The sequence below is a fragment of the Neopelma chrysocephalum genome, unplaced genomic scaffold (genome assembly GCF_003984885.1).
Source record: "Neopelma chrysocephalum unplaced genomic scaffold, ASM398488v2 Primary Assembly neopelma1_26, whole genome shotgun sequence".
Taxonomy (NCBI): Eukaryota; Metazoa; Chordata; class Aves; order Passeriformes; family Pipridae; genus Neopelma; species Neopelma chrysocephalum.
Window position 1 is genome coordinate 30104212 of NW_020897695.1, and position 16122 is coordinate 30120333.

The following is a 16122-nucleotide window of genomic DNA, read 5'->3' on the forward strand; positions in this document are numbered from 1 at the left end:
GGTGAGGGCCGCGGCTGAGCAAGGAGGCGGCTGGGGCTGCGCCGCCACCGCCCTCCCCGGCGCCGCTCCCTCCTCCTCCTCCTCCTCCTCCTCCTCCTCCTCCTCCTCCTCTTCTCCCTGCCTCCCTCCCTCTCTCGCCTTCCCCGCCTGCCCCGGCCCTCCGCCCTCGCCCCGACCCGGCATGGACGGTGGCGCTCCGCCGTGTCGCTGCCGCCGCCGGCGCTGAGCGGGGCCGCCCGCCCGCCGCTCCCGGGAGCGGGGAAGATGTCGGACACCAAGGTGAAAGTTGCCGTCAGGGTCCGGCCCATGAACAAGAGAGGTAAACGGAGGCTGGGGGCACAGCGGGGTGCGGGAAGGGGGCGTCCCCCCGCGTTCTCCCTCGGGCTGGCGGCGGGACGAGCCCCCGCCGTCGCTCGCTCCGAGGGGGACCCGGCGGGGGCCGAGCTGCCCCGGCGTGCCGGGAGAAGCGGGGGTGCGCTTGCCCTGGGTACAGCCCCCCCCTCGTGTCGCCTTGCAGAGCTGGACTTGAATACCAAGTGCATCGTGGAGATGGAAGGGAACCAGACTGTGCTTCACCCTCCGCCTTCCAACACCAAGCAGGGAGAAAGGTAAAAGCCCGAGTCGCCGTGCCCCGAGTGAAAACCCAGCCACGGCTCCTTCGCCTCGCCCTCGCAGACGCCTCGCCCGGCTTTGTCAGGGCAGCGGCGGGGTCCCGGGGGTCTCGCTCGGTGCCTCTCGGGGTCTGCGATGAGTGGGGAGGAGGGGGCGAGGGGCGAACGCTGGCCGGGGGTCGCTGCCTTGGGCTTGCATCCCTGTGAAGGAGGGATCGGTTCTTTACCTGGCTTCCTGGCGGGATGGGACGTACCCAGTGTGGAGACAGAAGATCCCTGTTGGCCTCCCAGATTTAGAAGTTGATTGACTGCTCAAAAAATAAGCTGTTGAGTAGGTAAGGACTTAGACTGTGTGTGCTGCTTTCAGAAATTTCCCTTGAGTGCAGACTGCCAACAACTTGATATAACCTTTGGGGGACCAAGAAGCAGAATCTGATTTTTATGCTAGTGATGGATTTTTTTTAATAGGTTTGTTTACTAGGTTTTAATGTATTTGCATTTGAAAAAGCTGTAATTGCTAGATCCTTTATTAATTCAGTGTTGTTCTGTGAGTAGCTTATGAGAATATGCTAAAATAATTTTGAAATCTGGCATTTAGCTGTGATGCCCCAGTGAAGAATACCCTTGGAAATAATCCAAAATACCGATGCACTAGACTGTAAAAATAGATCAGAACAGGAAAAGATTTCTTTCCTTTGAGGGAGTGTGGGGAAAGACAGGGAGGTGCGAGGGGAATAGTTACGTTGTATCCTTGTGTGTTCAGTTACATTGTATTCTTGTCCATTCAGTTACCTGTTGACTGCTTAACTTAAGTTGGTCGGTTAAATGTATTTAATGCCAAGGAGTGTGAAATCATAGAGAGATTTTAAACCTAGCACGTTCCTACCACTTAAATTTTTTTAAGAATATTTTTGATTCAGTTCATAGTAGTTATGAAGAAACTGTAGTGTGAGAATATTCTTTTTTCCAAAGGCAGTGTTTTATAAAAGCAGGAAGCTTTTATAGCTTTCCAGCAGAAGAGGTTGAGACCTTCTCTATTCTTACATGTTCGAGGTGGAAAAGTGCTTCTCACATTAAATCATGTCGTAGAATATAGCTGTAATCACACCAGTTTGTTTTAAATCCAGCTTGCATTGTCTTCAGGACCATCGTTTGGTTAAAGTGCTGGCCTGGGTCTTGAAAGTTTTGTGCTTGTTTCCTACCAGTCTCAAAGATCTTTGTGTAATCTTCTATAAGTCATGCTGTCTCTGTGGGTCTTAGCATCCCATCTGTGAAATGGAAATCTTGGTTTTTATTTAAAAACCATTCTGTTGTAGAAAGTATGGAGGTTTTTTTCAATCAACAGGAGTTGAATAAACACTACTATAATAAGAATGACATTAACTCTTCAAAGTGAGTGGATTTGACAGGTATGAAACACGAAATACACAGAGTGTACAAAGCAAGAACAGAATTAAGATTTAAAAATCACTATTTCAATAGACTTGAGAGACTAAGAGCCAGGTGGTTTAATGAAGAGCCTTGAATTTGTGAATTTTGCTTGTGCACATTGGCCTGCAGTAAGACTATTCAGTGACTCTGTCTTTTGAGAGCTTCTGTGTCTTGTGTTTGTCAGGCTTTACTATCTATAATGTATGTAGATTCTCTTGGTTGGAACTGGCTTCTGTTTCTATGTCAATATCCTTATGGATGAACTGTGATGCTTGTGTGCAACCCCGCTGACGGCAGCTGTGTTGGCAAGTAATAGGTATCCTGCTTGCAGCACAGTGTGAGGCTAGAATTTGGCTGGCTGTTAACTTGTGTGTTTGAGACAACTGCCAGATTTATTGGAAGTAGCAGTCAAATACTGATTGGAAGTAACTCTCACTAGTGCAAACATATAGTTTGGGTGCCTGCTTAAATGGCAGATGTTGTATGTAACCTGTTGAGATGCCTGATGGACTTTTTAGTGCCTTGTGAAAATCCTTACACTTTCTTCAGTCTGAAACTGCTGATTTCTATTTTTTTACTCAAGATAAATAGTTTAATTTCTCATGAAGAGAAATGAATTCTGTTCTTCTATGTGTACCCACCATAAAATGTCTGTATAAACTGGCTCTGAATTGCTGAGTAGCTGCTGCTTGCACTGGGATTGATGCCTTGGCAGGGTTAGGGATGTCAAATGGATTTTTGGTTTTCTTTGTGTAGCTTGTTTTTATATAGCTTAACTGGATTTTTCTTTCAGAGCAACCATGTCATTGCAAAAATGATTTAATTTGTTAGGGTGATTAATTGGTCTTTCTCTACTCTATGTATTGTTTTAATATTCTGTTTAATCTTACCTTTCCCTTTTTAAGTTTTATCTTTTTATATGGAAATTTCCGTTTTCTACATGAATGGTAGTACAAGTTTGTATTGCACTTTGGAATAAGAATAAGTAGCCTTCTAAAGCAAATTTGGTTTCCAGGACTGCTTTTTTTAATTCAGCTGAAGCCAAGAGACTATAGGGTGTGGGGAGTAGAATTCAGGACCATGCTCTTTATTTGCTTTGTTCTCTCAGTTAAAATTTAAAAGGTAATGACAGAATTTTCTAAAGTAAAATTAGGTAACTCTTTAATAATGATAAGATTATAAAATTTGCTCTTGGAAGAACATCCAAAGTTAGGCTTTTACTAGCTTTGCCGATGCTGTAAGGAATTCTTGAATTAAGTTTAAGTTCAGTTGCATGATAATAATTAGTCTCTAGGCATTATGAAGGACAGTTCTAAAGGATTTTACATTGGCAAGTAATGCTAGTTTTACAAGTGGTGTAAAAAGCCTAAAATCCCAGGCAGTGCTGTCATTTGTCCAACTTTCATTATTGTATTAGGGGTAAAGCTATAACCATAAATTAGAACAGGGTTCTGACTGCATCTTCTAACTGCTAGACCACACAGCATCCACACCGTAACAACCACTGCTACAAAATAGCAATTGTTATTAAATACAAGTGTTCTGTCTTTTTATAAGCAGCAAGCATGCTGTTGCCCACAGGCACATGACTTCCAGCGTCTAAACTAACGAAGGAGGAAAACCAGAACATAGTAAAACTGAACAGTCTGTGTCTGAAAGGCAGAGGAAAATCTTTATCGACTGAAGTAATAGGAGACAGAGTTCAGAAAGGAACGGTTTTCATTAGCTGCTATCAGGTATAATCTCCGGTGCTGGCAAAGTTTTTGGAAGTTCGTTGTTGAACTTCATACCTTTAACCCTTGTTTTACTATTATTGGTAGCAGTAGTTTCCTTTATACCTGCTGAAGTGTGCTTGTGTGTTGCTTTAGTTCCCTCTCCCATCTCTAAGCCATTTCCTCCCCAAAACTAATATAAGAATTCCATTTCTTCCCCCCAAAAAATTCCTGGGAACCCTCTGTTTTTTTTTCCTGTCTTCGCCTGGGCATCTGAATTTCCTTTCTCAAAGTACACTCTTCCCAGAAAAAAACCCTGTTCTAACTTATAGTCTTTTAGAAATGGGTATTATGTTTCTAAGCCAACTGTATACTTGGCAATAAGGTGCAGTGTTAAAATGTAACTATGAGATAATTAGAGTATGGAGTCACAGTCAATCTTGCAAAATATTTCAGTAACTCTTTATGATGGAAATTTCACATCTCTATGTCTATGGAAGATCTCACTTTACATTAAGGATGGTATTTTTTTAGTAGGACAAATGAGGCCTTGCTGGGTTCCTCCTCTGTTTTTGATTGTTAAAATATGCTTTCCTCCTTTGCTTTCCTTCTTTCTTTCCTTTCAGCTATGCTTTTTAATGCATAGGATCTGAAAAGTTTTATTTTAGTTCCCTGACAACAGTTCTTCGTGACATGATTTTTCCTTTAGTAAGCAAAATATTTGTCTTGACAGAAATAAACAAAGAACTATGGAGACAGTAGAACTGCAGTGCTATTTCATCTGTAGTTTTAACTGAAACACAAATTCATCTGTTGGGCAATTTATTCCATTAGAGCTCGGTAGCCTGGTGCATATTTTGCCTTATTGAAAAATTCAGTGCAGAAAACAAGAAAGAAGTTCTCAGATTGTAGAGCTGAACTTCAAATCTCCACTTTTCTCTGAGAGTATCTTTCTTGGCTGTCTTAACTCTTTAAAAAAACCCAGCATGTTCTGACTTGCTTGTTCTGTCCTCTTCCATCCTCATTTTGATAAGACGAGTAGCACCAAGACCCGATTGTCATTAAGTAAAACTCTTCCTATAGTTCTAAATTACTAAAGATTACAGAGTATATGGGGGCTTTTTGTGTATGTGTGTGTGTGTGGGTTGAAGCTCTTTAATAAAATAAATAGCTTGGAACAGATGTGTCTGTGTGTCTATCTAGTTTTTGTAGGTCATAACACTTTCAAAGATTAATATCTGAAGCACAGATTTCATCCCTAGGCAGCTTGTCCTAAAACTCTTGTTTCCAGAAAACAGCTGTTGCTCCCCTTGCTTTGGAGAAAACATGACTTTGGATGGTCTTTAGTACATAGTCCTTCATGTGGTATTTTGTCATTTTTGATATGTTGCTTTGAGTAGCATCAAGGATGAGAGAGGAGCGCTGTTGGAGGGAGAGGTTACGTGTTTCTGTTAATGGTAACTTTTTCAAACTGAAACTTCTAGAAGCTGAAACAGGACAGCTGAAAATTTTCTCCATATCTGAAGGAATGATCGACAAAATCATGTCTTTGAAGTGTATACCTCAAATTATCACCTGTCTGAGGTGGATCATAAAGTAACAGAAGGCAGTGACTTTTATCTTTGCAGGAAATTGTAAAAGCAATCTGACTTTGACCTGTCTAACTTTCCTGTTAGACATCAATGTTCAGGATGTGAACTGTTAGCTTTGAACCTTTGCGGAAGAAATGTATTTGAATTACAAAATGCATGGTTGGAAAATGTCATTTTGGGAGCTCTTTTTGCATTGCTTTAGTCCATTTATGCCTCAGATGGGACAGTAGATGCAGTTCCTTGAAATGGCTGTTCTGAAATTCCATGTAATTTGAAACAAAATGAGGCAGAAACTTGTAATCCAAAATATTGTGTGGCATGGCTCTTGGTTCTTCCTAAGGTGGCCTGAACTGTGAGTAAATGCAACATCCATTATTTTACCATGTTTCTGAAGTCCAGACAGCTGTTAGGACCTTGTGCTTTGGTCTGTAAATGTCATGGCTGGAGGAAACTACCGTTGGAGGCTGTTGGGATTTTGGGTAAGCAGCAGTTTTTAGCTGGCAAAATTTCAGAACAAAAATAGATAAAGTGATTGGGGAGAAGGAAAACTGTGCTTAGTATGACCATGTTTAGGCAATTGTTGCTTTGTAGCCATTCTCTGCTTTTGGACTACTGAGCGTTATGTTCAAATATTTCTGTGTGGAACACAGTGGAACGAGGTTCAGCTTCAAACTTGTCCAGTTTTTCTGTTTTACGATGTTAGAAGTGCCTTAATTGTGGGACATGAAAATATGAGTAAAAAGATTAGGCCTTTAGACATGTTTAGCTTCTGTGTTTAGAAGGGACAGGTATGCATGCACTTGTGTCTTTCTGCAGCCAGAGGTGTTTTTGAGGTCTGGATTACTAGTCAATACATGTTGAATATGTTGGCTATTGAAATGAATTATGAATTTAAAAAAATTACAGCTCTCTTAAAATGTGGAGGGATTTTTACCCTTTTTGGGGGGGATGGTAGCACTAAAGGAAAAAATTTATTTTCACATCCTTTCCCCTTTAGTGTAAATAGAGACAGATTTCTTGTTTTGAAAACAAGATTCTTTGCTCTGTTGTGCATCTAGTATGTTTATTAAATGTGCGTATGGTAAGATTCCGGACTTGGATTCGCTGTAATTTAATGGTTAACAAATTCAGAGTTAAATGATGCTTATAAACATGTAATCAAGGTGTGGATTAGATTCAAAATACTTCAGGAAGTGCTTAGGAAGTCCCTGTTCTGCAGAACTTGAGCACAGAGAGAAGCAGCACACACCAGGTGCCCTTCCACACAAGTCTGAGTGCGGCGCAGAGCTGGGGTGTGAATCTTGGCACAAAGTTTCGAGGGCAAAGTCAATCCCTTTTTGGTCTGATCGGGCCTGCAGTGCAACATGTGCAGGCAGGCATCTGCCGCTCAGGGATTCAACATGGTGGTACTTCTAGTAATAAGATTAGAGCTAAATCTTTAAATTGGCGAACACGCTTGTTGCTATTGTGTTTGAGACATTATCAGATTTGAACATTCCTCTATAGCTGGGTGCAGTGGTAACTGCCTCTGGCTGTGGTGCCAGTGTCTCTTCCATGGGCAGACTGTCCTTGGTGGGAAAGTTGTGCAGTGCCTTTTCTTATTTGGCCTCTGCTGGGCATGGTTTGAATCTATTAATGGAAACAATTACTGCCTGCTATAGCAAAATGCCAACTGCTGCAGCAGGGCTGCGCAGATGCTGTTGCTTAACTGAGTAACTTCTCTGATTGCTTGATTCCTTGTATTTTGTGAGGATGTCTGGTACTGATGGCAGCATGGAGAAGGCTCTTTAAGGAAGTGTGAAAATGTTGGCTGGAGACAGTGAGTGCAGCCTACAAAGACGTGGTCCCTGCTGTGCAATGATGTGCACCACAGGACTCAACTATCAAGTTAACTTCTGACCCAAAGCAGCTAGTTAACTAAAACAGTTGCCCCGTTGCCTAGAAATAATGTTGCTGTGTGTCTTTTTACAAGAGATCATACAAGGGGTATAAGTTTTTCTAGTTAGTATCTGACTTTGTATGTTCATATGAAATTGGTCATCAGAGTTTGAGGTTTGATGGAGCATGGGTTGATTGTGTGTGTCTTTATGGTCCTTCTGTGTGAAGCATGAGATGAGTGTTCACGGCAGGGTGACGGAGGTAAATTAACAATTTAGAGTATGAAGGTCGATCAGAAAAATGCATTGCTGACAGGAACTGAAAATCAATGACTTGAGCTCAAGATATCCATGTTGATGAAAAGTAGGAGTGAAACAAGCTGTTTTCAATGCCAGGGGAGGGTGTCCTTTTGTGTAATTTCTCGTTTGGGGTGAAAAGTGAATCAATGCCCTCTTGTGCTTGGTTAGTGTTATTCTCTGCAGTTCTGGCTTTTATTTTTGATAGTTGCCTTTTAATCTAAAAGTAATTATTAAAAAAACCAACCCTCAGCCATCAAAACATCTACAAATTCCTAACCGTATCCTGAACTAATATATTCTTTAGTCATCAGCCACACCCTTCATTTGACATTTTGTTACATCCTAAATAGAGACATCCTCAAGCATGTACATGCTTACCAAATACTCCTACATCATCTTCGGATAATGTGAAATTAGTGGCTTGTAAGGTGTAACTTTTTCACTAGGAGTTAATCTGAATGTTCGGTCTCATTTTACATAGATCACTATAGGGAAATCTGTACTTTAACAGACCCTCATGAAGTCCTTAATGGCTTATTGTCCTGTAGTGGCTTATTTGCTATTTAAATGTTATAACTCAGGGCAGAAATTTACACCACAACTAGTGTTTTGACAGATAGCCATGAATATATTTTGGTGTTTAGTAAAGGTACAGGACTTATTTTGGGGTACATCATTCAGCACAGCAGCAGAAAGGTGTGTCTGAAGCATTGCTGGGTGCTTGTGTTAATGCATGGTTATGATGGTGCTGGATACGGGTGCAAAGAGGCTCACTGTGCACTAGCAACAGGTTAAGTGCTTATGACCTACTTGTTAGATGCTAGCCCTGACCAAGCCTGTGCTGCTGCCTCTTCACATTTAGTAACAGCACAGATAGCAGGCTAGTAGCGACTGACTGGGATTCGTGGTGTCACTGCATCTTCTTTTTGCAGTGTATGTATACTCCAAGAATTTTAAGCATTTCATAAACATGAATCGAAGCAGCTGCTGTGGCTGGAATGGCATGCTTATCTCTGCGTGTGTTTATGAATATACTGTTCCATATGTTTAAAAAAGTGCCAGGGTGCATTGTGAACTGTAAACTTTGTATAAAGTAACTTGATGCTTTGTTTTAAAAACACATTGCTGAAAATGTCAACACTTGAATATTTTTTCTGAATTTCTCTGTATTAGAGAATATTTTAGACTTGCAAATACAATGAAAAAATACACATGATATCTTGTTTGTTGAGCTTACATTATCTTAGTTTTTTCCAGAGTCTCTTTTTAAGCATAAATGTCAATCCCAAGTAAATAGTGTACAACAGCCTCTAGACAAGATTAAATTTTCTTTTAGTTTAAGGCTTCAAAATTCTGAATCTGTCACTTGGGATACTGCAATAATTTTACTAGTGTTAAATGCAAGTATATGGAGCTGTCTGTTTTGCTTAATATTTCTTGTATGATGACAAGAAACAGCAGACCTTAGATAAGCAACTGGAGTATTTGATACTTCTTCGCATGTGGTTTCTGCTTTCCATCTGTCTTCATGATTAAAATAATTTCTAGTGTAGCTAGATGGCTTTTCACAAACTTGTTTCTTCAGAGTTGGAGGAAGAGGGATCGTGTGAGGTGGAAGGGGAAATTTATCTGCAAAACAAATTGATTTGTACCATTACTGGCACTGGCTGCAATGTAATTTTTAAAACTTCAAAGTTCTTATTTTTGTTGAATATTTACTTTAAATTCAGTTTTACTTTGTGATTCAAAAGCCAAGGCTTGTTTTACAGTTGATGAGCTTTTGCTAAAGATAAGTCAACAGAGCATTCCAGTGGAGGCACAGAGCTGGTGGAAGTTTTCTACTAGCAGAGCTGCTTTATGGCTGTGAATGAGCAGCATCCTGGTCTGCTCTGGAAAGTTTCTCTGTCAGCATCTATCAATGTGAGTTTTTTAGATTTGTGATGTGATGTGAGTCTGCAATGCTCCAGACTTGTTTTGGCTCAGTAGTGCCACCTCCCTGAATGATGCAAGTCTTAGTATTTTGATTGGTTTTGATATTTTTTCCTTTCTGTCATACCCTGTTGTCATTCCCTATTTTGAGATATTTCTAAATTTCTTTTAGATTTCAAATATGTTTTCAGAGAATTTCATGTAATGAAACCAGACTGAGATAGAAATTGGCCATTTGGTAAATTAAAGAAATGTTCATATATTCACTCTATGTAGCTGAACATCTTAATACATGATTTATGTATCCTCTGGATGCTTAACAACAAGTAATTGAGTTTGAGTTTTTTTAAGAGAACTTCAAAGTTACGTAAGGAGGTGAAAGCATAATGCATTTGCAGAGCTCCTACACTTTGCTTTTGTACTGTATTGAGATAAATATATAGTTCTGAAAGTTTTGCTAGAAGTGTATAATGAAACATCATCCCACCACTCAGGTTTTGCTGTTTCAGAGCTTCTTACATAGCAGATATGCTATCCTGAAACAACCTGTCTGGAAGGCAATCTGGTGCTTTCCATAGTGCCTATTACATTTAAAAAGAAGGAACTTTTGAGTAGTTCTTATTCTTCTGGTGTAAATCTAATCCTTGTACCTGCCTTTTTGATTGGAGTGCCCTTGAGAAATGCTGCTTCAGTATCTAAGAAAGTGACACAGAAGGAAACACAAAAGATGTCTTGTTAATGGATTTGCTGCTGACAGGGTAGAATATCGGGGAAGGATACTTGGGGACCAGGACAATGAAAGGCAAAAGAAAGGTGCAGAAGTGGTTGTCTAACAATGTGGTGAAACTCCTCCAAGTACATGTTGGAGAAAATCAAACCAACCTATCAACAACCTCTCCCCCCTTCCAAAAAACCCTCCAAAACCAAAAAAACCCCCACAACTGGCATTCTCTGGGATGGTACTAATCTTAATGGGTGTTCTAATTGAGATCCAAGTTGAAAACAAAAAGGAAAATCAGTTATCGTAAACAGACCATTGAACACTGGATAGCTTGCTATGTAGCTTCCTTGTCGAGAGCTTCCAAGTCCTTAGAATGTTTATTGTTTGAGGTGTTTATAACATTGTAGCTGAGTTCATGTATAGTTGTAATCCATATTTTAACCCTGAATTTTTACTGTGTATTACATTCAGTATCATGAATGAGAATTTTTGTAAGGCTGTGAAACAATCTAATTGGAAACAATTTGTATGTCCATCAAAAGGATGATGAAAGTGTCTTTGAAGATGAAGCATTTAAGTGTTCTCCTAAGGTCTCTTCCAGTGGAACAGTGTCTTGATTTTTAAAAATAAATTTAGTAGATGTTCTGTCTCTCTCAGCATCCTGGTTCCATGAGTGGATTCCTCCTTACTGTCAGAATTGCTGGGTACTGAAGGAGGAGGTTGTCTGACTTCACCATGGTGAAAGTTAGAAGTTAGCTCTTGCCAGTTCTATTTTCAAGTGCTCGGCAGCGCACAGTGGGTGTAGAGCCTGAGTAGTGAGCTTGGATAGACATCAGTCTAATCCCTCCTCCCTTGTTTACTCTTTGGAGCAGGCTGCATCCTCTCAAATAGTTTTTGAAGTTTCAGTTTTGCAGACGTGAATGGGGCAATGGAAAACGTTTTGTCAGAAATGCTAAGGATATGCAAGCTTTGTGTCCTTAATGCCATTTACAATCACAGGTAGAAGCTTTTTGTATGCTCCGAGGAACACGCTGTACCTCCATTTGGAATTTCTGCGTGGCCTCTTGCAACTTTGAGCTAATTTAAACCCAGAAATGCAGATTGACATTGTTGGGCAGGCTGAATGCCCTTAGTGTTTTGCAGTGCATGTGTGTTTTCTGAGTTATGGTTCCTCTGGTGCATGGTATGACCTGTATTATTGGTTGCTATTTGAGAATTTCTTACCTGAATAAGGTAGAAATTCATGGCTTGTGTGCAAGATCAATCAAATAGACTTTGAAAATACTCTTGTACTCACATGACCAAGGTGTAAAATGAGTTTTATTAAAATCTCTCCAAGCCAAAGCGATCTTAATCTGCCATCCTTTGTCAAGGAGGGTGTTGTAGGATGACTTCTGGAGGATCTCACGGTTCAAATGTTTATGTTTTTCTCAAGGTATCTGCATCTTCATGATGGTTCAGAAAAGACAGAGGCAAGGGAGTCACTCACACAGTGACCTCTTGCCTACTTGCCTTTGCTGACATGAAAAAGGGAAGGTAAATACTGTATCTTTGTTTGTGGACTTTGAAATGGGATTGCAGAACTGAATTTTGAATTTTGAGTTTTTCATCAGTAGCACGTACGAAGGGAAGAAAATAGAAAATATGAATGATGACAAGCAGTTGTCATGTAGGAAAAAACTAAAATGAGCTCATTTCCTCAGTTTCCAGAAACATTTAGGAGTGATAGGAGTCTGACAATCTGTTGACTGGCAGCTGTAACCAGCAATATCAGAGTTCAGTGAGCTCAAGGCGAGTGTTTGATTTGACTGGGAAACTTGCATGTTTTTTCCAAATAATGGTGGAGAAGTTTTGTAGTTGAAATACTTTTATAATTATCATTCTGCTCTGCATCCAAAATAGAAGACAAGTTATAGATTCCCTGCAGAACATTTTCTCTAAACAGAAAGAGCAAAGAGTGCTATGTATTGGTGCTTTTGTTTATTGTCTGTTCATTTGGATGTTTTTGTAGTTTTTCTCTCAAAGTACTGTTAATCTAACAGTATTTGAAATGGGATGCTGCAGCTTCTCTTGTAGCAGATATTTTAGTCATGCTCTTTTACTTTCATGTCTCAGTTTGCAGATACAGTAGATGTAAATAAATTAAACTGGGGTGGGATTACTAATCAAACAACATGACTTTTAGTCATTTTTTGAGTGGAATGTCTATTAAGCAAAAAAGGAAACAGTTGACTCCTTATTACATTGAAAATTGAGAATTGAGTGCTCCTTTGACTTATTTAAAATATTAGTGATAATGGTCAAAGTGGGAAAGCTACACTGAAGAATCAATGTGATAAACTTTTTAAACAATTTTGAACTTAATTCTTTATTTGTCAAACTTGAATTGAAAGCAGTATTACTCTTCACCTACTTTGCTCCTTCACATTCTTTTCCTAATGTTACTAACTCAAAACTGCTGACCTCCGTAGTATTTGCCTGCTTGGATCCCTAGCTAATGTAATGCTTATCAGAGCTCAGAACCTCTCTGTCCTTTCATATGACTTTTTCAGGGTGTTTCAAACTGAACTACTTTCTTCTTCCTTAATATATGGCTTCTCATTCTCTTCTAAGGATTTTTGTCAACTTTTTGTCAACTTTTTGAGAGGCCACATGTGATTCTGCTTTATTTCTTGCTTGTTTTGTGTAACTCAATTCACTGTGCAGGCAGACCTCTAGGTAGATCATTTAGGCTGTGGGTTATTTATGGCAGAGATAATTAGCTGAGTTGCAGCTCCTGAAACAGAAGAATTGCGGCTCGTTGTCGTGGAAGTTTAGCTGATAAGCTTTGTGGGGCCTCACCTCCTCCCATGAAGAGTCAGATCAGGAGACTCAATGCTGGACTCCCACAGCCTGGTTGCACAGTGCAAACACTGAGTGTCTGGCAAGGCGTCATTAGCCTGTGCTTCTCATGCTGTACCTGGTTTGCGCCAGTCCTTGGAAATGTGAGGAGGTGGCGGTGATGGAGTCAAGAGCATTGTGTGATTGAGTGTGGGCCTCCACTACTGTTCTAATAGTTCAAATCCAGTGCAGGATGAGCACATGTTCAGGTAATGAGGCAAAGCTGATCAGGGTCTCCTAAACCTCAAGAGTCTGAGGACCAGCTGTACAGAGACACTGACATCAGTTAGTTGTTGATTTGATGTTTGGGAATATCTGCAACATGCTTCTGAGTGTGCTTTCTGTTATCTGGGATTTTCTGTTGTCCAGAGTGTTTCAGCCTGCTCCCCTCATGAGCTGTAGAGCTGACTGCAGATCACAATTCCGAGGGTACTAAATGGAACTATAAAGCTGTGTTTTAAGTAGCATTTGAAGTATTTCATTACATATTATAAACAAAGTAGTTGAAATACTTTTTTGAAGAGTGGGGCAGAACTCCCAGTTTGATTTAAACACAGTTGTTGTTCTTACTGATTGAGCGGAATGTTAAATTTAAGGCATGGTTGTTTGCAGTACCAGGGAGAAAGCAATCATCAGGAAAGAATATGTTTTTCACTGTTCTCTCTGTGGAAGAGACTTTCCATTGTGTAACTGCAGTACAGCATCACTTTTGCACACTTCATATCCCAGTGGAGAAACCCAGAACTCCCTTCTCAACAGCCTCTGAATAGATGCCAGCATGGGCCACAGACTCTACTTCACTCTCTGTCTTAGCATGCAGGGAGCTGGGCCCAGTGGCCAGGGCTGATTTATCGGCATGCAGGCTCTTTAAACAGACACAGCTAATCTGAGTACTAAACCTTGTAATTTCTGTGCAAGCATATCCATAGATAAAGTTGATGCCTTTCTCTATTCTCAAGTTTAACTTTTTCTTCATCTGCCTTTCATTCTCCTGACCTTCTTCCTGCATTCTCCTATGCTCTTTAAAGATACCATTTAAAGTGTTATCTCCAGTAATGATGGTGTTTCAGAATAAAGAGATTGAATGCTGTTAGCAATTCCCAGCAGAACTCTGCTGCTTATTCTAAATTGGAAGCTTTGATTACGTTTAATCGTGTGCAGTTGGTATGGTAGTATGTGTGTTGCTTGTGTCTCTGCTCTTTTGTCTGCTTTCTGAGTCTCACTCCTCTGAGTAACTTCCCTGTAGTAAGTAGTCACTTACTGTGATTGGGGTTTTTATCCTATTATTAACTACTTTGTGTTTATCTTTCTGTGTGATAGTTTCTAAATATCATTCTCCTGTTCTGAAACTTGTCAGGGCTGGCAGCTTGATTTCATTGTGAGATGTTTCCTAATTCAGAGTTTGGGGGGTTTCTGTTTGGTTCTTTTGTTGTCATTGTTTTTATGTGTTTTTCTTTTTTTGTTGTTGTTTGTTTGTTTTGGTTGTTGTTTTTTTAGGTTTTTTTCTGTTTTCCCCTATTGCAATAAGACAAATATTATAAGGGAATAACTTTTTTCATAGTGCAGCTCTGCTTAGTATGCTGCTGCTGAATGAAAAGGCCTCAGTGAATTTCTGCAGGGTGGTACAGATTCCCATGTTCTCCAACTCTCCCTATCTTAACCAGGAGTGCTCCTTTGCTCACTGGATCTCTGCTAGGGCTGTGCACTCGCTTGGTACCTAATCAGGTGCTTTCCACTGCGTGAAAGTGTCCACGCACCTTCTCTATTTTTAGACATTGACTTGTCTCTTTGCCACTTTTTTGCTTTGTTTTATGCCTGGGCTAATAAAAATCTGGCTGGACTCAGTGTCTGGGTTTTTTCTCTGAACAATAAACCCGCAACATTCTCACAGGTAATGGCAGTGGGAAGATATTCCAAACTAATTCTACCCTTCAGTATAGTAATACTATTCCATTCTTTGTAAACAAATGTTCATTAAAAAAAAGAACCTGTGTCTGCAGTCTGAGATCACAGCTCAAAAACATTTTGAGGGGATAACACTGTTAGCTGCAAGCCAGTGAGTTGAAAAAGACTCCAGTAGGAGTTAAAGAAGAATAAACATTTTTTAAAGAAAGAATGATTATCGTGTCTTTAAAATATTTGAGCTGTATGTAGACCTCAGGCTATTTGAGTAAAATTTCATTGAGAATGCTACATGATCTTTGAACACGTTTTAAAAGTCAGAGTGTACGTAGAGAGAAACGAATTGTTTAAGGAAAAAATTATATTCTGACAGCAGTACACTGTGCAGCCTGCTAGTCAGAGTTCAGGATGTCTCCACTTGTGTATTTTGTAAAGATTCTTATGTGAGGATGTCTGCTGTCAATAAATGTGAAAGTTACATGTTGTAGGAAGTCAGTTTGGAAGGGTGATTATGATGACTGGCAATCTTTGACTAAACTACCTCAAGAATTAGGTAGCAAAGTTGTTTAGTTTGTCAGTATGGCCTTTAAACTGTGATAAGTCCTGAAAAGATGCAAAATCAAATTTTTGTTAATGGAATTTTAGAGGCTAGATTCTTCATCTCCTTATTTCCTCTTGTCAGCTAATTGTGTCAGTGTTGTCCATCACTATGTCTCTTGGAGCTTAACACCAGTTACTGTGTTGTAAAGGAGTAGATGTATCAATCTTTCTCGTAGTGGCTTAGAAAATAGGAATAGTAATTTTGCCACCAAAGTCAGCATGTTTATTTTTTGTAACAAAGACTGCAAAAGTTTAAATACTTATTTTCAGAGTTGATAATTTTACAGGTCAATAACCAAAAAGAAGAGTCTAGAGATTTTAATAAGCAAATGTAGTAGTAAGTTGCAGATCTCGATAGGTCATATGAAAGTTTTGGTTTTAAAAGATTGTAGACACAGTGCATTTCTAGTTTTAGTTCTGAGGTTTTTTACATGATACTTGATGTAGTATTTTTAAAGTAGACATCAAATACCTCCTATTTTCTGTCCCTTTGTTATAATTGCTGTTTCTGAGAACTTAATTCCCTAGGACCTCATAGGCAGGTGAAGAATAATCAGTTCTGAACAT

At 39.8% G+C, this 16122-nt stretch overlaps 1 protein-coding gene across 6 annotated transcripts in view; it reads left to right on the forward strand.

The window, feature by feature from the left end:
- The window catches only part of KIF13A (kinesin family member 13A), a 109004-nt gene continuing 92882 nt past the window's right edge, over positions 1–16122 (forward strand). For 4 of the 6 annotated variants that reach the window (XM_027676067.1, XM_027676069.1, XM_027676068.1 and 1 more), the window contains exons 1-2: positions 152–319; positions 518–608. In XM_027676067.1, coding sequence (XP_027531868.1) covers positions 265–319; positions 518–608 — 146 coding nt within the window. In that variant the 5' untranslated portion in view covers positions 152–264. Of the gene's footprint in view, positions 320–517; positions 609–16122 lie in introns of all 6 variants that reach the window. The other 2 variants (XM_027676065.1, XM_027676066.1) reach the window with 2 other exon arrangements.